Source organism: Motacilla alba, chromosome 5 (assembly GCF_015832195.1).
Source record: "Motacilla alba alba isolate MOTALB_02 chromosome 5, Motacilla_alba_V1.0_pri, whole genome shotgun sequence".
Lineage (NCBI taxonomy): Eukaryota > Metazoa > Chordata > Aves > Passeriformes > Motacillidae > Motacilla > Motacilla alba.
The window spans coordinates 36,949,363-36,974,100 of NC_052020.1; the positions used below are offsets into that span (position 1 = coordinate 36,949,363).

A 24,738-nucleotide genomic window follows, 5' to 3' on the forward strand; every position below is an offset into this window, starting at 1 on the left:
CTAATCATCCAACACAGTTCTATTTTAGGACAAGGATTTAAAGTGAGAGAACATAGTACAATATACCCCTTTCAATAAATAATACTTACATGCTAACTTATATTCACATTTATTCACTTTTTCACGGATTATATTTAAGGCAATAGGTTTTTTGATTATATCATAGTAGTCTGGTACCTAAAAAAAAAAAAAAATCCAAACAAAAATATTCATGGACAAACAAATGGAAGTTTTAATTCTGCCTATGTAAAACATTAAAGCAAATAATGTATCAGCAAAAAGTATTTTGAAATTTAAACAAGAGGGAAATTAAGAATGAAGCTACAGAATCATTTTTTACTGCATTATAGTTAAGATCAGTGTGAAGTTGTTTCTATCTTATTATTTATCGCAGGTCTTTTTCAGAATGTCTTTGCATAAATTAAAGATTAATTAAACAAATTAATTAATAACCACAAGCTTACCTTTAGCAGTCCCGTGCTCTACTTATTTGGCTGGCTTTTTTTTTCAAACCAAAGCACTTCACATTTTTAAATGCCCAATGAAAAGTGTATTTAAAATTTTGCCAATACCACATCAATTGTAGAAGTTATTTCTGACACCAAATATCTGAGCTGAAATGCAAGAGTCCTCCTGAATCGCACTGTGTGGCTCTATCTCCCTGTTTGCACCATGCTGTAAATTCCCAAGGTTTACCAGCAGCAAACAGGACTCTCAGCCATGACTGCTCCCTCCAGAGTTGTGTCAGTTACCTGGATTTTGGAAACCAGTTTCATGAAAGGCCAGCTGTCATCGTGCCGCACCAGTTCCACTATGAGCTGCTCAAAAGCTGAGAGTTCATGGACTCCGCCCTGACGTCCTGAACTTCTCCTGTTCAGTATCGGAGGAGATGATTCTGGAAAAAAAAAATCAACCCAACACCCCACCAGATAAAAATTAAAGCCTGACAAGTAAAATAAAAATTAAAAAAAAAAAAAAAGTTGTAGCACCATTATTTTGGGGTACTAAAACTGTAGTTTAAAAGCACAAGGCATGTAGTTTGGCCTAAAGTATTAACTATACTCCAGTCTTGTCATTTACTACTAAAATGTCTCTCTTGTCGTACAAAATGTCAAGTACCAGGCCTTAGCTGGGTGCCTCCTCCATTGCATTGATTTTGAACGTGATTTTTTTTTCACTGATTTCAATCTCAAAACAATTTGTTAAACACTTGAAGAAAAGCCCTGTTAGAGAAAAACCAGAATAAGCTGCCTGCTCCTAACTTTTATTTCCACAAAACCTCTATTTAGACTGGTTTTATCTGCTTTCAAGAGTAGTCAGCAGGGAAGTTAAAGGAAAAGCTCAGAAATTCTGAATAGTGACAGACAGAAATGGTGAAGAATACAAGGCTGCTACACTGGAGTGCAAGCTCTTTTGCACTCTTCAGTCTCACACTGGGTCCTTTTTGTTTTTAAAAGTTATTGTATCTTTCCAAGTATTTCCTTACCATCAAAGTATTACCTGAACAAGCAAGGATACTGTTAGCCCTATGCCAGGCAGAAAACATTTTTCTTCTGGCAGCAGTTTCTTGTTCTGTGTGTATATTCCCAATTCCACTACCTTCCCTCTATCTGTGTTCTTCACTGTTTAATTCTTTAATAAAATAAAATCATAAAAGCTACAAGTAAACATTTGCATTTGTGTGGGTTAAGGCACTTCCAAATTTTCGATCCACTTATTATACAGCATATTGTGTGCAAATATGAAATTTCAAATACGGATACAATAAATCTCAGATGGCTGAAAATTTTAAGGTTCACTTCTGTCACTGTGAAAGAAACTCTGTCTAATTGGAAGTGGCAAAACTGCCTTCAACCACTACTCACAGTCTCCATGCTTTACCACACAAATATTTTAGCAGGGAACAGAATGTGGATTTTGCTGTGATAAACACATTTCTCTAACCTGTAGATTGTCGTTTTCTGCCTCTTCTCTTGGGTTCGGCAACAGGAAGAGAAAGCTTTGAAGCAGAAACTGGGAATTTCCTAAGCCGTTCACCGGGGTCTGCAGTACCCACGATTTGAAACCCGAGAGAGTTGGAAGGGCTGTTTCCCAGTGTGTTACCAGCGCTCTTTCTTCCTCTTCGTCTTCTTCGAGGACTGAGTAACTCCACAAAAACATCTGCTGGTAATGAACTTTGGCTCTGACGAGTGGTCCGGCTATTAAGTCTTAAAGTGGGCTTTGTCACTGCTGAGGAGGCTGATTTTATGTTTCTCAAACCCCTTCTGGTAATTTTTGATGAAGATTCAATTGGTTGGCTCCGAGAAGCATATCTTGCCTGACGCTGGCTGTTTTGACTCGAGAATGGATTGTTGAGCTTGGCTGCTCTCATTTTTAATGGAAACTTGACCTGAGATCTTCCTTGCTTTGATGGGCTACAAAGTGAACGGTTATATTTATTTATTCCAAAATTCCATTCGTCTCTTTTCCCTCAGTTTTCTAATTCAGCATTTAAAAAACCCAGCCACTCAAGGTTGAACTGGTAAGCAGCTGGTTTGCAACCTGATACAGTCAGTCACCCATAATTACTGTTATCTTAAATACTCCTCTGGAGTCTCTTAATGAAATATTATGTGGAGTACATACCTTAAAGAAATTTTCAGAATTCTGATCACCTTTGCAGCTTATGCAATAAGAATACATTAACTGGAGCACCAGCTATCAGTTTCTTTAGATCACTTATTTCTCACAGCAAGTGTTAACTACTAGGATTTGTGAACATTCTTATCAGCCACATAAATAAAGTACAGTTGTAAAATGCTACTTGTAAGAGTTATGCTCTGATCAGGTTTTGTAACTAATACTCAAGACTCCCCTTCCTTTACAGGGAAGAGACAAGATCCCAGAGATAAATTTATTTCCCGAGGACATGCAACTCTCCAACTACCGAATCTCAACTGTCAGAGCTGCAAATAACCTTATTTTGGTCAATTCAAAAGACTGTACAAAAAAGAGAAGAAAAATACTCTGAGATGAGAAAAGTTTCCTTCAATTTTTATGTTGTTGGCATGTGCATCAAATAAATTTTTTATTGAAATTATCCCTTTGTATTATTTAGTTGATTCTATAGCATTTTTTGGTTGGCTATTTTTCAAGGAGATTTTCTGGGGTTGTTTGTTTGGGTTTTGTTTGTTTTGGTGTTGTTATGGTTTTGGGGGGCTTTTTCAGGGGGTAAGGGTGGTTTGGTTTGTTTGTTGGCCTTTTTTAAACAGCTACTGCATTAGTCCTCAAGCCTTCCCTATGTCCTGTGGCCTCCAATGGATTGTTTTCTCTAATGTTCTAATACTGTATGCATCTAGTCCTCCAAAAAAGTGGACAAAAACAACTCCCAACTTTTCTCCAGAAAACCTTTACTGCTTGAAACTCTCTCCACTTTACGTTCACACAGCAGCTGTACAGAACTGAAGATCTGATGGCCTTCTCTCACCCATACATTCAAAGCTGGAATTTTTGCCTGAAAGGCAAACCCAAGTCCAGTGGACCTAGCTTTTGTCAGTATTCAATCTTTTGGTAAGAGTCAAATTAGCAACAAGCTGCCATTTTTCTAAAAACAAACATCTTTTTCAAACTAGAGTTTCAAGATACGTGTTTATGTGAACAACTACTCCAAATAACGATCAAGGTGATATTTTAACAAGTCTGTTTACCTTATCTCTTCCTCCTCTTGCGATTCATCCTCTTCATCTTGCTCTTCTTCATAATGCTCCTCCTCACTTTGTCCCATCTCGTCATAGTTTGCCTCTTCTTCCCCTTCTAGTTGTTCAGCAGCCTCTTCATCACTTTCCACAGAAGGTCTCTGTCTGGAGGAGAGGCGTCTAGAGCGCTGTTTTGGTCGGCACTCTGGGCAAAACCAATCTCCTTCAGGAATGACCTAGAAAGAGAAGGGGAAATGGAGAGAAAAAGCATTAGCAATATGCAATTACGTTACAAGAACTGTTCAAGTTCTGTGTGAAAAGGAAAGCACTTCTTTCTCCTGAGATACCTTCAGCTTGGGCCTGATGCAGTACGTGTGATACCCTCGGTCGCAGCCATCACACAGCACCATGCTTTCTGCATCGCCTTTCTTCCGACACACTTTGCAGCGAGCGTTGAGGATGGACTTGGACCAGATGACACTTCGATCCAATGTCGACAGGTGAAGGAAGACTTGGGACAAGCTGGTAGAAGAAAGAAGTGACTCTCTCCAGCGATCCAGAACTGTTTTATAGGACCGTCCACCATCACTGGCATCTTCCATTGAAGAAGGGGATTTAAAAAAAAATGAGAAAAATGACAAACCCCCACAGAATTATCAAACTTCTTTTTCAAAGATCCAGTTTATTCTAGAATAAGAGGTAATACTCTGATTGTCAGGCAACAAGTAGCAAACTGGGATAATAATTCAACCTTTGTCTTATCTCTTCAGTACTGGAGTATTTTCTCCATAGTTTCCAAGATGCTGGAGCTTTAAGATTTTACTCTTCAATACCTATTCAGCTTAGAACTTGCACATACATAGGTCATTAATAAAGACAGTAAACTCAGATATCAAACTGAAAACCTAATTTGATTCAATTTATAAAGTATAAAACATTACTTAAGATCATGAAAGAAGGATCACATGTCCAATTTACCTTCCTTTGTATTTACATCTGGAAATCCCAAAATGTTTAAAGAAAGCACCTGAAACTTCACTGGCAAAGAACAGCTTGAAGGGTGCTTTTCACCCACACTTGCTCCAGCACAGTCGACCAGAGAGCCTTTCAGCCCTCTGCCCATGCCTCACTGCCTTCATTCCTGCCCTGCACTCTGCCTTCACAAGCATCAGCATCTCTGTGTGGCTGACCAGGTTGGATGACTGATCTGGATGAAATGTAACTGTTTCCTTAATACCATTTAAGCAATGTAACACACAGGAGGGACCTGTGGTGCACATCAAGTGTCAAACCAAGTGACACCTGAGTCCCTAATTAAGTTAGAAATAAACGGGGGAGGGAACAAGGGTGAGAAATTAAATGGTATTTTCAAATAGTTTTGGTTTGCAATCCAGGCCATGGAAGCAGCCACACACATACACACACACACTGAGTAATGAGGGGGACAGTACTGAATGGGAATGGGCAGCTGGGAACTAGAGAAGCAAATAGGCTGTTTGAGAACCTGAGAGAAAACAGAAGGTATAAATGACACCCTGCACTGTTGCTGCTGAGCAGAAAGCTGATTTCTTTATTGAAGCCAAAAATTATTTCTTGCATTTTAAAGTAAGAGGGTTTGAGGATAGGAAGAGACCATACAACAGTGCTTTTGGTTATGGAGATGTCTGTAGACTTCCCTTCTAAAAGTGACAGTCCAGCTACTACTGTGTGATCTCAGTTGATTAATGATGCACTCCAGCATATAATGCCACCCTGCCTGCTGGACTACTGACAGCGGGCACATGAATGGCCTGTGATGCACCTGTCTACCAAATGATTTATTCTCAGGAATAGGAAGAGAAAATATCTAATAACAAATAAAATGAAAGAACAAAAATGAGACTAATTGCTCTCCTGGCAAGGCCCTTATGCCTTCCCATCAACTGGCTGCCAGGATTTGTCTAATCTTGCATACATTTGCATTAGCAACAAGCAGCACAAGAGAAGTGACGGGAGAAGGCAGAGGATAAACAGGCAACACAGCTTCATAAATAAAATACAGCCACTCCTGAACTGCAAACCTGTATTTCCTAACATTTCCTATTACCTAGACCTTAGGCTTCCTGTGTTAAATTCAGTCTTGTGAAGACAGTAGACAAGGTCCTTCTAACAGTACTGCAGTATATCCCCATGTATTTTTTAAATTCAGAAAGAAAATTAAAATCACTTAAATCAGATTTGTACTGTAACTCTTAAAGACACTTTATCTTAAGCATATATATAGTCTGGCAAGCATTTCTTTGGCTAACAATGACAGCTTGAGCATTATTACATTTATTTGGAGGTTATTTTCAGCCTGGATTGGCTGACCAATATAGTTCATCACACAACACAACAAATACATTTCAACTGTGAATTTGCAGAGCAAGTAGAGATGAAAATCACTGACCACAACCTGCTTCAGCATGTCCCGCTGCTGAAACAAACAAGCCAAACAACACCCACTGTTTCAGATCCCAATTTGTAAAATAAGAATAACACTTTTTTCTTCCATCCATCATCTTTCTCTTTATATTGTTAACTCAGAGGGAGAAATGGCCTCTTTCTTTGTGTCTGAGCAGCTCTACACTGCGCAGTGGGATACCCTTCTGTCAGCTAAGTCCTCCAAGCCTTGCTACAATGCAAATGAAGTCATTTGACAGATCTATGCACTCATCTATCAATAGCTAATTGAGTTCAGGCAAGGGTTTTCCATTTTAGTTTTTCTAGAAAGGATATGCAGTTGCACAATGCTGTGAAGTTTCAGGAAAAAATGGGGACATTAAAAGAAAGGCAGGGGGGGAAACCCAGGATTATGTGAACAGGCAGATTTTGGTCCCAAAGTGAAAAAAAAATACAGTTCTTTATTTCTGGTTGCAGAAACCTTTTTCTTAGTTTTAAATATTTGAGCTGTATTTGTTTCATGTTTAAACCTTTGGCTTTAATACCTTCAATGTAAGGAACTGGCTACAAAATTAATTAAGTAAAAACCGATAATAAAGAAAACCTGATAAAATATTCAATGCTTTCTAATTCTTAGCAATACAAGTAACATTTAAAATTTACCATCTCTCTGACTAGTCTTGTCTTTCACTCTCTTCCTCCTTTTATACCCCCAGTGGTGCCTTTCATCATCTTCTGCAATACCTAACATTTAAATTCATAGAGTTATTTCAAATACCTTTTTGAAGCATGGCAGATTATTTTTAATTAATTTTTATATTCCATAAATGTGTAGTCTAAAAACATGACTTGAACAGTGAACGGTGGTTCTCAATATGTGCAGACAGTGAAGGGTAAGGGAGTACTGTGCATAGAGGAATTGCACAGCCAGTGTTTACTCTGACTCCCACTGCAAACAGAATGCCTGAACTAAGAGCTCTGAATCCTACCCTGCCTTACCTTTCTGTCCATCTCTGGTGCAAATGGCCACAGGAGCAGATACTAACCATGGGTTTCTCTCTCGGCAAACTATTTGTTTGGTCTGTGCTACCACAAGCCTCCTCACAGCTCAAAAAATGTAGCCAGGTTATGAGCACAGTTCTCAAGGACCAAGAGAATTAGTTCATCTGTCCACTTGAAAAAAATGTATTTTGTGCAGGTGTGTTCTCGAGTATTAAAATGATTAAATTAACCTCTCAGGAAGGAAGAGCCATGGTCAACCTCATCTGCTCCAATTACAAGGCACCTTCTTTGACTGTCTTCTCTGAAGAGTAAACAAAAATTCTGTATCATAAAAAAGCCCATTTCCACCTTTGCTGCCTCTGCTCATGAAACTCTGCAGGGAAGTAATGAAAGCGTAAGAAAAAAGTATGTGTATATACCTATCATATCTCAGGATACTGCTGGAAGATATCTGATGCTATTATGAGGACAATTATAAATAGGAAAGGAAACAGGTTTGGGAGTACAGGAAACAAAGATAAAATCTAAAAAGAAAGGAATTGAATAATGACAAGCAAAAAGGAACAAAAAAGTTTTGTTTTTTTTTTTTTTTTGTCATGCAAAAAGTGCATGGCACAAGTTATAAAGCAGGCAAATGGTTCCCTCCATCAGTCTCAAAGGTGCTCTCATGAATTAGAATCCAGCCTTTTGCATGGAAATCTGAAGGATGCTTAAATGACTGAAGTCCTGAACTAGTGCAGAAGGCAGACTTTTTTTGTGGATGCCTCACTGAACTCCAGGGCAACCAAATCACTTCATCATATTATAACTCAACTTTCACATCTCTGTAAAAGGAATGATGAGACCTATTACTGCACTGCAAAGCATTTTGAAATGCAAGGCAGAGTACATTTATATCAAAAAAGAAGCAAAATTCATAATAAAAACTGCCTGTATTTCTTCCTTCTCAAACATTTTTTTTCTGAGAAGCAGGACTTCAGAGTTTCCTTCAAACAACTATTCAAAAAAGAAAAGGGCTTTTTTACATCTTAACTCTGAAAATTTTGCAGGAAAACAATGTACTGCAACTGCACTCCCTCCTCTCCATGAGTCTCCTGTAACACTACCTTGGCCTGTACTGAAGGAAGAAAAACCAAATTTTCATAGTAATATATAATGAAAAGATTTCAAAAAGACAGTTCATAATGAAGAAATGCATACAATTTAAATCATGTTCCATTTGATCACCAGACAGCAGAAGATTAGTGGGCATCTAGCAGCTCTGTGAGGCTGAAGGGGCCATTTCTGGGGTTTCCAGATCTCCTTTCACATCGCTATCTTCTCTGTCAGTCTTTTCTTGCTTTGCACTTGAACATTTGGTATGCACCTCAACTCTAAACCTATCAGAATCACCAGCAAGGCTCTTGGCAGCCTGATAGAGCCTCAAACAAAAACAGAGCTGAGAGGAGCAGCTGGTCCTTTTATTGCTGTGCTGGGTCCCTTTGTCTGCTCTGCACCCTGGAGGCCACCAGTGTAAACCTGCCAGTGACTGCAGGGAATTTCAGTGTGCTGGCTTTAGGACTAGCAGCCATAAATGAAAACTAAAAATTGTTAAGTATGGCTCCATTCCTTAATAGGAACAGAGCAGAGTAAAGGGAGGGATAGAGAGGGCAAAGAAACTTTGCAGTGAAAGCCACAACTGCAATAATGACAAAGAGCATTTTCAGTGTGGTTTGAAGCAGAAGTGCAAGAGCACTCTTTTTACTGCAAGTGTTCCCCTGTACTGCTACCAAAACAGAACTCCTAGCACTTGCTTGACTTCCAATATTTTTACTTCAATGGTAACTCAATCAGCCAAAAAAGTTGGGATTATCAGATTTAGCATGAGAAACAGATATGCAAGGCATTTTGTCTGGGGGGGGTTCCCCTTACATAACTGAAACAACTATTAAAAAAATCCCTCCTGTTAGGAAAAAAAAAAAAGCAAACCAACAAATGAGTGCAGAGACACAGTAATCTATATAAGAACAGTCAAACAAAACTAAAAACTCCTCAAACTAAACCCCAGTGGTTATAAACCTAATTTCTATAATCAGAAAACTGTCGGTCACACTCTAGTGGGGTTAGGTAAAAAAATGCATCACAGCTTTGAGCACACAGCAGTCCTGAAAAACAAGTGTCCACTTTTCATTAAAGGCACTACAAACACCTCCTTGTCAAGCTAAGTAGAGAACTTTTCTATGTCTGTCTTACATATGCAATCTTGCCTTCATTCAGATTCACCTCCTGCTAAAAGCAGCCCATTACGCAACTGAAAACATGAAACATTTGGCACCAAAAAGCAAGAGGGAACCTGACACTGTCACTTAATGATTAGGGCAGCAAGCCAGACCAGAGGACACCTGGGATCCTTCCTGCTTGCTCCTCAGCAATGTAGGTTATTCTATACATTACTGTAATCTTAGAGCAGTAGCATTTTTCACAGCAGTACAGATGCATGGGCACGTTACACTAAACAAACATCAGAGATTTAAGACATGCAAAACACATCTGTTTGCTTTCCTTATACACTCCCTTTGTCACTCAGTATAAAACGCCTAAGAGAACAGGATTTCCAAGTTAAAAAAAAAAAGCCAACCCACCATCATTCCAAAGGTAAGGCAAAAACATGAATGTAAGAGTATAGCAGAGTTGAAGCCACCAAAAAGAAGAGAGAAGATTGCAAAAAGACTTTCTCTCCAGTACTTCTGGGGCATTTTTCTTCTTTTAGTCTTTCCTCTAACTCAGGATGCACAATCAATGGCCACAGCCTGCCAATAACCATGTTTTCCCCTTAGGGGAATAGTAAGCTTACAACTGTCAGCAAGGGACTGTCAGCAAAATACTCACAGACCTTCTATGGAAATGGAGGCATATAATGCACAATGTATTTACAACTTGTACGTGAAAAATAGGACAAATGCTAGAAGGCCCTGTCAATTAACTGTTGCACAGGTTGCAATCTAATCATTTAGAAGGAAATAAGCTGTATCATGCCTGGCTTGGAAAGTGCAGACATATTTGAGTTGACCAAACACTCAGCCAAGTAAAGCTTTTAAACAGCTGCGGTTTCAGCTATTCCTGAGCTCTCCCCTTTCATCTCAATCATTTGCTGCACTTCCCTCTTCTAGAGGTCATCACACAGATATCAAAAGCTTGTGGAAGGGAACCCATGCCTATGTGTCAGTCACTGGCACAAATCTAGCTCAAAGCCATCTTCAGTGGCAACTGATACCCAGACAGCAGGCTCCATGCAGGAGCAGCCAAGATGAAGAAAAAACTTCAGGTCAACTGCACCAACAGGACATTAACATCTTGTGTTAACTCCCCAAAACCTGCATTTTTGTCTTCAACTACTACAGCAGAGTCTGCCAGAGCAGAAGGATTTTATACACAGTGACTTTCAGGAGAGTATCAGCCTACAGATATCTGTACAGAGTATCAGTACACCAGGTTGTGTAGCAGTTGCTGCTCTGGAGGACCCTGGAATGTGCTGCGCTGGCAAACCAGAGGTGAGAGGTAAAGCAGCCCAGCAAGCACAGAGCACAGCTCATCCCCAGTGTGCCATCAAGACAGGAAGTCTGACCAAGACAGCCACCTTGGGAAGGAGGAACTACCTTTACACATTTCTCTGAGATCAAAGTCCACTTCTGAATTGCAAAAGCATCCTAAGGAATCCAGACCGGAGGGATCACGGGAAAACAAACTGACTTTATGCACTTTGGATCCTCTCTCTCACCTCTGGAGCCTCATCAGAGGAAGCCAAGTAAGAAATATGTGTCAAAGTCAAGCTGTAATCCTGCTTTGGTTAAAATTTTTCTTGCAACCTTTTATTTCCAAGTTTTACAGCACAAACACAAAACCAAAGAATCTTAATGTTTGCAATGTAAGTATTTCCTATACTTTACTGTAAGTATTCTGTTATTGCTGAACAAGGTGATCCAGGTAAACTAGGCCCATACTGCTTTCACTGAAACAGTATAAAAAGAAGCAAACATTTTTGCAACCTAGAACAGCACGCTATACTGGCCTCAACAGTAATTCTGAACTATAGTGTTTTCCCAGAAAGCTTGATCATTTCTGCCTAAGGGTACAATTTGTCTGCCAATGCATCAGTATAACTGTAGCACCACATAAACAGGGTCACTGAAAAAACTCTATGTTAAATAAGCATGAAGTTAAGAATTCGCTTGTTAATTAATACATTTTATATATATATATATATATATATATATATATATCAATATATATGTGGGTGTGTTAACTTTTTGTTCTTTTCCCCAAGATGTCCTTCTAAAGCATCCAGTCTTACAAAACAAGCAAGTGGGCTTGGGGTCAGGGGTCTTACTGGAGTGCTGGGGCAGATGTGTTTGGTTTGTTAGTTACAAAATCTTACACAAGACTAGAGACAGTGTTTCATTCTGAGACTCACCAAGAGGTGCTTTGAGGAACCTGCGTTCAATTCCTTGTTCTATCTGAAGCAGCGCAGATGCCAAGTAGTGGACCACATTACTGACTGCCTGAGGAGTACTTGTGCTTGTTGATGCAGCACTTGGAGCTTCGGTTTTTAACCCAATGAGTCTAGAAGAGAAATGTATTAAATTACCTTTGAAGTCTCTGAAGTTAATACAGGAGATACTTGCAAATGTATCTACAAAAGCTTCTTATTTTAACTCCATGTACTCACATGGATTACTGACATGAACAGGTACTACACAGTGTGATAAGCTATTCTAATGTTTATATTTGCTCAGCTAGCCTAGTTGATCTAGACAATTCATCTTTAGGTAACACTTATATCAATTGCAAGAAATGTGGATGACAAATTTCAAAACAATTAAGATTTCCAGAAAATCTGATGTGACATCCATCAGCTAGTTTATGACAGATTTCTGTGAAGAATGTAGTCCCAACAAGTCTTCAGTGAAAACACTTCCAGTGGCAAAGTGTAGCCTTTTATAACACATCCACCTGCAGAAGTTCAACTACACAGATCCCTACAATTCAAAAGATTTCTGAAAAGGAAAAATAAAAAAAATAAAAACAAAGTAATTTTTAAATGTAAATCAAGAATTGTTAACTTGTTATGTCCTCATACGTGGAGGATCTTTATAAAATACTACCTTTTTACGTAAGGGTGGTTAGAAAACATCCCAAACAATAAAAAAAAACAACCTAAAAAACCCCTGAAACCAACCATACAAACCCCACAAACAAACAAGCAGACCACCAAAGAGGTAGTTTTCCAGTAAAACAGGACCAAAAGACTAAGTAATCATTTCAAAATGTTGCTAATCTTTCTCAACCACAAACATTAAGTAATGTGTAGGAAAGCAGCTCACACTACTGAAAATAAAATTCCATTTCTACTTGGGGTTTATAAAAAATTAACTTAATTAAAACTGTCTGGATTCTGCCTTATTCTCGTGAATAAGCAATGCTTTTGGTTGTCCCTGTTCTTTTTTCACACTTAAAAGCTGTTCATTATATTTTGCAGTCACACACATTTTGAGAGCCTGAAAGCAAACAGAAAGAAAGCTGCGGAGTTATTTACATTTCACTAGTCAAACTCCAAGGTCTTAATGAGATGTCACTTGCTCTGAGGTGGATAAAAAGCCCCACATCAAAAGCAATCTGTCACATGATTCACATGATTTCAGAATCCCATACTCTGATTTAATATGCAAGACTTTAGAGTAGACTTTATTCAGAAACTCCGATGGAGTCAGTATCAAATAGAAAAAAATAAAGCTACAAAGTTCTGCAGTTGAATTGAGAGCTGGCAATTGGAACAAGTACCCAAAGTTAAGTGGAAACAGATAAAAAATTTCAGCTTCTTAGTTAAAACAGTGTAATACTTCTATATTGTATTTTTCAGGAACCAAATGTCTGTAAATTGTGTAATTAATATAAAGGATGACCCCATCCATTTTGCATGGAACTAGAGATTTCTGATTCAAAGGACAGTCTTAGAGAAAAATTCTAATTCACAGAGATGAATGAGAACTGAAATAAAATGAGAAAAAAACCTGAAGAACTTCAAATTCCTAACACTCAACACAGCATTCGTTAGTCCACTCAGAAATACAGCTTTTATACGTCTAACAGCCGAAATATCACAAAATATGTAAGGCAAACAGTATGTTAGTACAATGACTGTCTCAAATTAATCTTTTTTCCTGAAGTATTTCAATATTCACATCCTATCAAGAGATACAATTTCATATGCATTAACTATATTAAGGTACACCTTTATTTCTGACAAGTATGCAACTTTGGAGAATTAAGAATTTAGAAATCTTCACCATTTCTGTGATTTCTGAAGTTTGATTTACAACAAGAACTGCTATCAGAGAGCCACATTTGTCTCAAATGTTTAAAAACCAAATACCACAAAACACTTTACAGCTACAACACTGTAGGATTTGAGGTTTCCTTCCTTTTACTATGTAGCAGCTTGCTCCACAGAAGTATTATCATTCCTGAAGTTGTAAGATCACATCTCCATTTTGCTGCTGTGCCTAAAGTTAATCCAGACCATGGCCTGTTGCCCTGGGGTTCTTACCACGACTCACAAGGTAAGTGAACAGGCCAGTTGAACCAGAGATTTGCTACTATTACCATTTCTCCTTTTCAACACTCCTACTCTTTTAAGAAATTGAAGTGTTTTGATTTTGTTATTTTGTTTGGTGGCTTTTGATTTTGTGTCTTGTTGGAGGTTTTTTTGTTTGTGTGAGGTTTTTCTGGTTTGGAGATTTTTTTGCAGGGAGGTTCTTCTGGAAAACATATCATCAACTGCCAGTGTAATTTTTCCCTGCATTTAAAATTACTTCAAAATTAAACCACGTGTTCCTTCTTTGATAAATAATGTTTAATTTGAGCAGTGTAATATCCGAATACTGAAAAATGTAAAAATTGATGCCTTGGTCTTATATGGTAATAGAACAGCATCATTTATAGACTATAACTCAAAGTAAAATCCTGCATTTTTAGATTTACAGTCTTAAATCACCATGTGGAAGAATTTGAGGGTAAAAATAATTTGAAGGACAAAAAGTCCCCAGCCAAATGAAGTCAGAGCATTGCTATAAAACTCAGAGAGAAGAACCATTATTTAAACTATAGCTCTTACCTGTCTTTCACAATAAACTTATCATGATCATCAGTTTCCATTTCTTCAGATTCTTCATTCACAGTTTTAATAATGCCATTTTCTTTGTTTTCATCATTCAGAAACTCATATCGCCCATGTTCTAGGGCTGCTCTCCAAGCCTGTCTGTCTGTAACCTGAAGCAAGCATACAAATTTGAGGTTTCTAAAGAATCAAAGGACACAAGCTTTTAGTACTCATTACTATCTACATTTAATTTAATTATGCTTTTAGTAAAACCATTGCATGCAAGAGTTCTCATTTAAGTTACAGACTTGATGGCACCACTATGTTCCTACATTCTAGCATTTACAAATACCTTAATAGCCCCCAATGTTCCTTGGTAGATCCTGTCTTCAATGTCCAAAAGAAAGTCCCTAAGTCTCAGTTCAAGTTGCTTCTCTGCAGATGGGTGAGATCCATCGTGGACATTCTGCATCCTTCCCCGTCCTACAGGAGGTCTGACATCACTTTGAGGTTTTTCTGCAAGAACAGCAAGTAATTTGGTGTTAGTAGATCTTGTTCCTTTAAAGCAGCTGTTGGCAGAGGGAACAACAGTACAAGATAGAACAAGCTGAATACGTGGATTCAAAATTCCCACTTGTAACTAGGTGCCAACACCAACATCTGTGCCAACTAAGGAATCTGATTCAACCAAGCGGGGTAATGATGGCCAATAGGTGGCCAATAGATGACTGGCTTCCACTCATAACAACTCATGAGAGAAAGCCTTACTAATTTAAAAGTAGTTCTTTTGTCTTAAAATTCTTTCGAAAGTAGTAGATAAGTAACACCAACCTTGCTCTAAGAGGAGGAAAAAAAAGAGAATAAAGTCACATTTCTATTATTTGATTGCTCTTACTATACAAGAGAACTCTTCAACTGTCTTTCCTGCATGTATCTTTATCATAGAAACACTTAAAATAAGCATGTGCAACTGAAAATCATAAAACCTAACAGAACAAGACAAGATAAAATCTCTTTTAAAAACCTAACCTTAGAACGAAACAAAAAGATAAGATGATACAGGCACAGACAAGACTGACTGTGTCCTCTAATTAAAGGCAGGGAAAAAAGGAGCAAGACAACATGCTAATTTATGAAAACAAGGTGAGAGCTGCTGCTGATGGGCTTTCAAGTAAAAACCTACTCCCAAGAGAACTCAAAATTCATGCAAAAACTCAAAAGCCACAGGAAAGAGCTGAAAGTCTGCCCAAATCCTAAGTTAGTCTTGCAAGTCTGCATAGGTGGTGAACATTTTTGTTCACAGGATTTACCTTAAAACCTTTGAGTGCGGTGATAAGAAGGTACATGCAACAATTTAAGAGGTATTTAATAAAAAATACAAATAAAGCTGCTGCTAAGAAAGCATGGCATGAATTTCTAAGGTGCTCTCAATTGCTAAACAATTCCCTGTACTGAAAGTAATCATGCAAATACTCTCAAAATGTAGAGTAGCAACTCTAATGCATGGACGTGGGAAAAGTCCTTTTTAGTTTAAAAGCAAAGAAGAAATGCGTTATTTTTTTCTTGAGCAGAACTAAAAAAAAACAGAACTAGAAAAGCAGCAACTGCTTTTCAAGAATTTGACAAGGAGAATTTAGTGGATACTGGAATAAAATCAAGTAATAGCCCAGATCAATTTTATTTCCATGCTCTTTTGAGAAGGAACTGGGACAGGCAGAAGCGCAGCCTACACTGCAGGAGAATCACTCTTGCCCAACAAGTCATTTGAGTGAAGGCAATAGGGCAGCATCTGGAGTCCACAGCAGAAAAGCTCCCAACCCAGTACATCTACACATGGCTGTTTATCCCTGCTTATCACAGTGGTGTGGCACCATTGGTAATGGACCACTGCATTTGAATTTTCTTGATCTCTAATAAACTGAAGTTCAAAGCTGTCTTTCTGTTTTTTTTAATGAAAATCCATGTTATTCTACAGTTCTAACATTAAAAGAGAAGAAAAATCTGTGACTGTGGACATCAAGTTGCTTTAGAGCAGAAAGCAACACACAAAATACGGATAAAGGTGCAGCGATTAAGAAAATAAGGAACCATACAAACAAACTCAAACATATCAGAAGATGACGGAGACTTTTTGCACAAAAAAGAACCCAATATAGAAAAAAGGCCTCAAAATAAAGTTTAATCACTATGCAAAAACTCTGTCCTGTGCTAGTTTCCACCAAAAGAGATGGTAGATCAGTTATAAATTTAGCAGTATCTGATGTGCTCACAGCGTGTCCTAGCCTACGCACTCCAGGAAAACAGAATTTGTGTCTGCTGTGAATAATATTCCCTTGCCCCAATACAGATAATCCCAAATCCTCAAGGTAATTTATAATAATTAAAACAAAATGCAATTTCTTAAACGTTACCCTAGGGAGTCTCACTTTGGTAACACTGTCTACCCACCAACACGTTATAAGCAAGCCAGCTGTAAGCCCTGTATGTGCAGAATTTTATCAGTGACTGGAGCCAATGCCTTGCCAATAAATGGCAAAATACTTGGCTAGGAGAAAAAGGAAATAGCTCTAAATCCTAGGTCTAGGATGGTGTTCAGTACACTTCTATGTTTAAAAACCTATAAAAACATCTGCTATCCTGCTGCTTCCTTCTGCACTGAGTGTCTGCCAAAGGAAGAAAAGGGAAACAAAACCCAGAAAAGAATAATATCACAAAATGCCACTGCACTGATGTTAATCCATGTAACAAACAACCCAGCTATATGGCTTTTTAGCATGTATTAACTTTTATTCCTCAGTTAATCTTTTTCCAAAGCTAAAATTACTTCCTAAAGTTGTCTATTTAAAAGCCAATGCCGGTTTACTAAGCAGTAAGATCACAGAAAAATTACTTCTTTTTTTTAGCATGAAACACCAGAAAATACCACAAAGTTCTGTCAAGCAGGAAGAAAAAAAAAAGGAAGGCAGGGAAAAAACCAAACTTGTTTTCCATTGAGTGAAAAAAAGCTTAAGAATTCTTAGATTTAGAAATTACAGTTAAATTAGAACTAGAGATTTCTATAATATTATATAGAAGTTTTATCCATAGAATCAAATTAAGACCAAGAACCTTTTATTTACCTGGAATATGGAATTTCTCCACAGGAAAACTGCTTAGTTGTTCATATATTCTACTTTTCTCTTGTAAAAGAGTTTCTTTTAAGGCACTCTCCCTATGTCCTCGGGAATTGAGAGCCTCTAGGAGTTGGTCCAGTTGTTCCCGAGAACTGTAAAAGCACCAACGGTTTGGTTTGTATACTGGCCTTGGCACCTCTACGACAACACTGGTATGTGAATCTTGGTCAATATTGGAGGTAGATTCAGAGGATTTCAAAGACTCTCCAGTTTTACTGAATACCTGAGGTTCACTTGTGCAAGACTGTCCACTATTCTGAAAGGAAGAGGTTCGAGGCAACAACATGTCTTCTGTGAGACCAGAATAGTCCTCCTCTACGAACAATCCAGGAACAGAAGGGAAAATCCAGTAGCGTCGGTACAGGCGGTCACGACCTAACGGGGTGATATTTGTGCAGGCTGTTGCATTCTGAATCTTTTCTAACAGTTCCTTCTCTTTCTTTTGTTGTTCCTGTTTTAAAGCTTCTTCATCTTCAGCAGTAAGAGATTCACTCTTTTCACAAGTGGTCTCTTCTTGTCTTGTAAGTTCTTTAAATCCATTTTGCCCTCTCCTTCCTAAAGTTAAAAGAAGTATGATAGCAATTAATTTACAAATTTTTAAACCAAAAACTCAAGTAAATGGCAGGTTTTAGTTCTGTCCCTTTTTGGTTATCCAAACTTACACTGTCAAAGACCATCAGCTCAGTCAAGAGACAATACTGGTTTTATTAAAGAAAAACTCAAGTGATTAACCCCCATTCCCTTGAAGAACAGGTAACCACTTTAAATACACCTTTGCTTTGCAGAAACTAGACTAAGTCTCATTTACTGACACTGTCATCTCCAATATCATACTAAACCAAAATTTTAAGAATGCAAAAATGTATAATAGAAACATCTTATAAGGATAAGTAAAATTCTAGCAATTTCACTACTGAATACAAACTATGATCCAGACTTTATTTATCATACTCAAAATGATGATCTTAAATGGCCAAAGGTCTCAAGAAAGACCAGAATCCCTACATAGCAGCTTTTATGGCAAACTCAGTTACCTTACATTCAAAAACTAAAGTGATCAAGTATTTATTATTATTTTCCCCCCTCAATTTGTACCAGCTGAAAACATTTCAGTTCACATCTTTAGTTTACACCAAAGTATTAAGTCCTGGTAGTCATCTAGACCAATATCTCTCACAATTTATGCATGCAACCTGAAAGGTGCAGTCAACACTCAAGTTCTACATGTTTCCAGGGTGACCTTCAGTTCCCTAGCTGCATGAATGAAATAATAACACTTGTTTGTCATCCAGTCACAATGTTTCAAACATGGGTATTTGAGAAACCTGAAATTCTGTTAAAGATCTCATTGCTTTTTCATGGCAAACCTCTAACAAACATGTAAATCTGTATTTCTGAATGACTAAGAATTTCCATCCCAGGTACTGTTAGGAACTGTAAAAGTTTGCAACGTAGGTCCACAATCATCCAGGACTTTCACTGACACAGACACCAGCATGAAGCCTTCCCAACAGAAAGACACAGATGAACTAGCAGCCCAAAGCCATCAACGATTCTTCCTCCTGTGGTGACACCTATGTTTAGTTAGGAACAGCAGGCAGCACCATTTACTGCACTGCAGTTCCTACTAGCACGCTGCTGTGGAAATTAAATCTAGGCATAAGTCTGGATTTATTCTTGTTTAGGAGGCATGCTGGTTCATTAACAAAGGAAAACTACACCCAAATGCTTGATCTAACGTTTTCTTTTGAAATACCAGTTGGTTTTGCACTTCACTAAAAAAAAATAATTTTAAAAATATCAAACCCACACCATGTCCTATTAGATGAAACTCCTACAACTCTCGCTATGAGGGCAAGTACTTGTAATGGCAACACCATAACATTTTTTAGGCAAAAGAGGAATCCACACAGCATGTATGGAAGACAAGAAGAAACAGAAGTATGGAAGAACATACAGCTGACCATAAGAACTACACTACGCTGGCTCAATGTACTTAACAGCCCATTATGATAATATTCTAGTGTGGGTTTGTTTCCTTAAAAGAAAATTACAGCAAAGATTGATGCTTTTACTATAAAACACAAGAGCTTGCCAAGTGCATGCATGCAGGTGCACAGGTACACAAACAAATTCATTATAGCATTACCTCTCCGTCGTTTTTTGTTTGGTCCCAGCTCTTCTTCATCCTCTGTGACTGTGTCCACGTCTTGCTCTTTACGTTCCATCTCTTTGCTCTCTGTACTAGTATCAAGCTCTTCCCGTTCCTCCTCCCTGACACAGCAAAATAAACAAACTGTGACTAGCCAATCATAAAAAATACACAATAAAATATGGCATCTTTGATACAAAGAGTACTTTTATCTCCCAAGTACTTAACTAGTAAAATACTTATAATGATCTTAAAAAACAAACTGTAAATCACAAAGTATATTAAAACCCAAAAAAACCCCACTGAATATAGAACTTGACATTTACAGTTAAGGACTAAAACAGGCTCTTTGGTACCCACACTTTAATTTGAAGAGTATTATTATTATTATTATTATAAGATCATTTTTGGAGACATATTAGAGTAGTTCTATTGCTGTAATTTTTTTCATGTCTAAGAAAAGTTTCCTTCCCAAAATCTATGTACCATTCTGTAAAATGCTTGTTACATAGTTTTGCCTCATCTAGCAAATATAATTGATACCCTACAGAAAAATAGGCAGTTATTACAAGGTAACTTTTTTACCAATTCTACACCACTACGAAGAAAAATAAAATCAACATTAAGGACAATATACTTAAAATGTATATGATCTAGTCAATGAAACTACACATGTGAGGCCTGGCCACAAAGCTGAAAAGTGCTCTATGTCATACATCACAACAATACTACGTATCATACCCAACAGATATTTCTACAGCAGGAATTCTTTGCTCCTCTTCTTTCAGCTTTTCTTGTTTCTCTTTCATTTTTAACTCTTGTTCTTTTAACCTTTCTTCTCTTTTCTTACGTATCCTAATAGTAAGAAGGATACAAAAAACCAGTTGTAATTAATCTACTATCTGGTCTGTCCACCATATAGTTTTCTTTTATACTAAAACATCATTTATAAATAGCAGCAACATGGGAAAACACATCATTTAGCACAACTAAGTTTCACTCCTGTCTACTGTCCTAGGAAACCAGCATTGGACAGAAACATTACTACTGTTTCTCACATGCCTTCTACAACTGAGAGATTCATCTCATTTGTAGCACCAACATTTAGTTTTCCATATCCTAGTTCTACCTTGCTGCTGCTGCCTCTCGTTCTTTGCGGTGCTGCTCTGCCTTTAATTCCCGGAACTCCTGTTTTGCTTGTCGTAGCACATCAACAGAGTCCTCAATGAAATCTCGAGTGGAGACGAGAGTCAGAAGTTTGCCACAGAGAGCATGAAGGATCTTCATCTTTTCTCCTAATAAAATTCAGACCAATGTTTATGTTTCACTGTGCAACTGATAATAAGCCTAACTCTTACAGACTCCAAACTGGATTTGTTCTCACTTAAGAACAAGTAAACAAACATTTCTAGTGCACTAGGTGCACTCGCAGAGACATTTCCTGAAAGCGTATCTGCTTTGCTCAGAGACACAAGCCTTTATTTTTAATTTATTAACTTTTACCACCAAAATTAGTAAAATGCAGTATTACCTTCAAAGCAGAGATAAAGGAAGAGTTGAAAGAATTTTTTCTCAATTTCCAAATAATGAACACAAGACCCAAATGCAAACAGGGGAAAAAAAGCAGGGGCTGAATCAAACACGCCAATGCTTCTTCCAGAGAGATCCCCTTACTCAAGTAACACTAACATTTTTAAATGGGATGAAAGAAAAGCTACTCAGAAGTAATGAGACTGCCTAGCTCTGCAATCTCTGATGTGGTGGGATGTGCTTGTGGGGACTGAAGCACAGGGGGTGAGTGCTGGTCTACATATGACCCCCAGAGATCCTTTCCAAACTCAATTATTCTATGATACAATAAATTTTTACCATTATTGGTCTAAAGCAGTAGCAAAATTTATCACTTATTGAGCAATCTAATAATTCCTAACACATGTTGTCTTTTATTACCTGGCAACAAATCATACACTGAGGTACTTGAAAGTTTCTTCAAGAGACCAGGATTACTTAATCTCAGCTCCATGCAAGCATCATCAGTAGTATCAAACCCTCCTCGTTTCTGGTAACGGTATTTTGCATTGGCTGATGTTATATCAGCACCTGATGCTAGAATGTGAAGTCTGAGAATCTCAGAAAGAGTGCAGCTATCAAGATCCAAGTTTTTCAAATTGCAGCCTACAGTTGAGAAGAATGAACAGTTATTTTATACAGATATTTAAATGCACATAAATATAAAAACAGTTCTTTAAAATACAGAGCAAAATAATAACAGTAACAAAACAAGAAGTGAAACCCACACATACCCTGATGTAACTGGGGCCATGCAGCTGCCAAAGTTGCAACTGCAGACAGTGCAGATTTTGTGGGGTCTGCATCTTCATCCAAAGCCTCTGTTAAATCTTTAAGGAAATAAACACTTTATTCTAGTGCAAATTAAAACTTGTACTGTGGAGGGGAGGAAAGGAAGCTGCGTTTTGAGAATTGCAGACAAAGCGAAAAGAGGGATGATATTTACAGATGCATCAATGTATTCAAAATTCAGGTCAACATCCAAACAAAAATTTACAGATCTTGAAATGCAACTAAAAAAATCCAACTAAAAGCTAAGGACATGCACCACATGCTATATATAGGGAGAATACCATCTAAGCTGTTAAAGCAACCGCAACACGCAGAACATGCACAATGGCAACATAAAAGGGAACAACAACAAATCCAGGTACACACTTGAAAGTGCAGACAAGTAGCAATGCAAGAACACCTCTATTTCCTTTCCTCAAACAAACTGTTTTTCTTATCATAATTTTGTTTTTAGGAAGCACAACTCAAACCAATAATGTATTTTGATACTGGCTACCACCATTCACTTTATACTTTCTATCTGTAACTCCGATACAGCCTGTTCTGCACAAACACAATTACTAAGACATTACAAATAAATCATATTTCACCAATTCAAGCACCTGCACTTAATGACCATCATACATAGGCAAACTGGCCAGGAAAGCAGGGAAGTGAAAGGGAGAAACAGCAAGTTCCTGTTTCTTAAACAAAGGTTTCCTCAGCACTTACAGGTATTTCTCCAGAGGGTTGGCAGAGTATTTTCAGCAGTGTATGCTGTTTCAACAATTTCACTTTATTCAAATCCAAATTTTTAAGCAGTTAAAAGTCACCAAGTCAAAATAAAACCACAAATACAAACTAAAGAAACAACACATAAATGCAAATCCACAACAGTTCTCTAGGATGGTTTATGTTGTTTGAAAACTGTCACCCAGGCACAGCAAAATGAATCTCTGCACCTCCCCTTTCACTTTAACTATATAACACACTCTGAGAAAGAACTGTATACCCCAAAACCACATATCTGTGGTGTTCCCTGTTGCAGAAACACTGCCTGTACAGAATTTAACTGAGCAAACATGCTGACTACTGCTAGTTTGGTTAGCCAGAATTATAAAGGCAAGACTAGGTCATTCTTTTACGGGAAAGAAGATGTCTAAACAAGAGTGACAAGAAATGAAAGTTCTGAGGCAAGTAAAACACAATAAATGAAGTGCCTTACCCACAACTCAGCTAAACTAGAAACAAAATGGCAGACTATTGCAATTGTCAGCCCCATTATGTCAAATTATGTTTTTTTCTGATCAGCCATACGAATAATATAGACTCGAATCAACTATTCCATTATTACCTGATAATCCTTGTTTGTATTGCCAAGGCAATACTCTTCAGTTGTTAAAATACAGTTTAACAGCTAAATTCAACAGAAATTAAAATACAGTCTAAATTTATTAACATCGTCTCAAATCTCTATTCAATTAAAAAGAGCAGCCACTGATATTGAAGACAGTGCCCATGGTTTACATAAAGATAATTTTAGACTGGACATCAATCTTAAGCATGAAAAGAAACTATCTTCAAGGGAGGAATTTAAGGAACTTTTGTTTAACTCACACACCTGGCTTGGAGGGGCACCATGGAGTTCACTTGACCTCAAAGAGGGAGTGTTCTTACATACCTACCTCTAATGAAATAAAGGCTAATAGAATGGGCCAAAGCTTCTCCTTTAGTCAGCAAATTTGGCAGTCCATAAACACAGGACCACAAATTTGTAACAAAGCCTGAACTTTGTTCTGATCAGTATACACTTCCTTCTGGTTAGCATACACTGAATGCCTCTAAAAACGGGGACAACATCAGCTTTAGAGCAAAGACCAAAGTCAGAGTGACTGTGAGAGTCTTTAGTGAAAGAACACGCATGGTAGTATCCAGGAGCTGTGGATGCATAACTTCAAGCCTTGAAGGATAATGAATATTTCAATTCTCCATTACAGTTGTGCTGGGGAGTTGTAGTTTTTAATCTAGTTAGATACAGATTTTTTTATAAATACAGATATCTTTGAGAAGACTTAGGAAAATGACTGGTTTCCTGACCCTCAGGAGAAACATGTAACAGTGCTGGAGGAAGAGGAGGAAGGTAAAGATGCTTCCTGCACCTCCAAAACACAAGCAATGCTGTTAAAAGCTTATTATGCTTTGCTGGATACAATCATAGTAACAATGAGCTTCCTTTTTCTCTATTCCCCCCAGACCCTGTGGTCCATGCCCAATTTAAGGCTTTAATTTCAGATAAAAGAGAAAAACCAAGCCCATTTACATACAATATCCATGCATAATAAGACAAGGTTAAACAAAAGAGTGCCATAAATCATGCAGCTTAAAGTTAATTCCAGTGCAACTTCAGCTTTTCAGCAGTAAAATTAAAGATCTGACCTTTGGTCTCAGCATCAGCTATTTGCTCTTTGGCCACTTCCTCTTCCTCTTCGGCCATTGCCTGAAAGATGGCAGTCAGGAAGAAAAACAGCAATTCACATAGTGGGCCTTCAGTGTCATTTCCTACAAGAGCTTCCTCTAAAACCTCTGTGAATAAAGTTTAAGAAGCGTCACTTTTGCCGCAAAGTTGGAAAAAAAATTATGTACTGAAGAATGAAAACATTTTCTTTTCCTTCAGGTATGATAATTAAATTACGTTTCCAGAATTTACTGCATATATTCCTAGAGTGATGGTGCCAGAAAAAGTGCTGACCAAACATTGTTTTCTTAATACAGAACTACAAGAAAAAAGTACAAGTAGAACTTTTGATAAGCAGAATAACAACTTGTACACCAAAACTAATT

The 24,738-nt window shown here is 37.7% G+C and overlaps 1 protein-coding gene across 3 annotated transcripts in view; it reads right to left on the bottom strand.

Annotated features, from left to right (window-relative positions):
* BAZ1A (bromodomain adjacent to zinc finger domain 1A) overlaps positions 1-24,738 on the bottom strand; it is a 64,616-nt gene that overhangs the window by 1,467 nt on the left and 38,411 nt on the right. For all 3 annotated transcript variants that reach the window (XM_038137594.1, XM_038137591.1, XM_038137592.1), the window contains 15 exons: positions 24,334-24,480; positions 21,861-21,956; positions 21,508-21,732; positions 20,687-20,852; positions 20,299-20,412; positions 19,555-19,679; positions 17,352-17,960; positions 14,585-14,748; positions 14,248-14,402; positions 11,548-11,696; positions 4,022-4,269; positions 3,687-3,910; positions 1,945-2,414; positions 753-895; positions 90-177 (listed from right to left, as the gene is read on the bottom strand). In XM_038137594.1, coding sequence (XP_037993522.1) covers positions 90-177; positions 753-895; positions 1,945-2,414; positions 3,687-3,910; positions 4,022-4,269; positions 11,548-11,696; positions 14,248-14,402; positions 14,585-14,748; positions 17,352-17,960; positions 19,555-19,679; positions 20,299-20,412; positions 20,687-20,852; positions 21,508-21,732; positions 21,861-21,956; positions 24,334-24,480 — 3,123 coding nt within the window. The remainder of the gene's footprint in view (positions 1-89; positions 178-752; positions 896-1,944; positions 2,415-3,686; positions 3,911-4,021; positions 4,270-11,547; positions 11,697-14,247; positions 14,403-14,584; positions 14,749-17,351; positions 17,961-19,554; positions 19,680-20,298; positions 20,413-20,686; positions 20,853-21,507; positions 21,733-21,860; positions 21,957-24,333; positions 24,481-24,738) is intronic.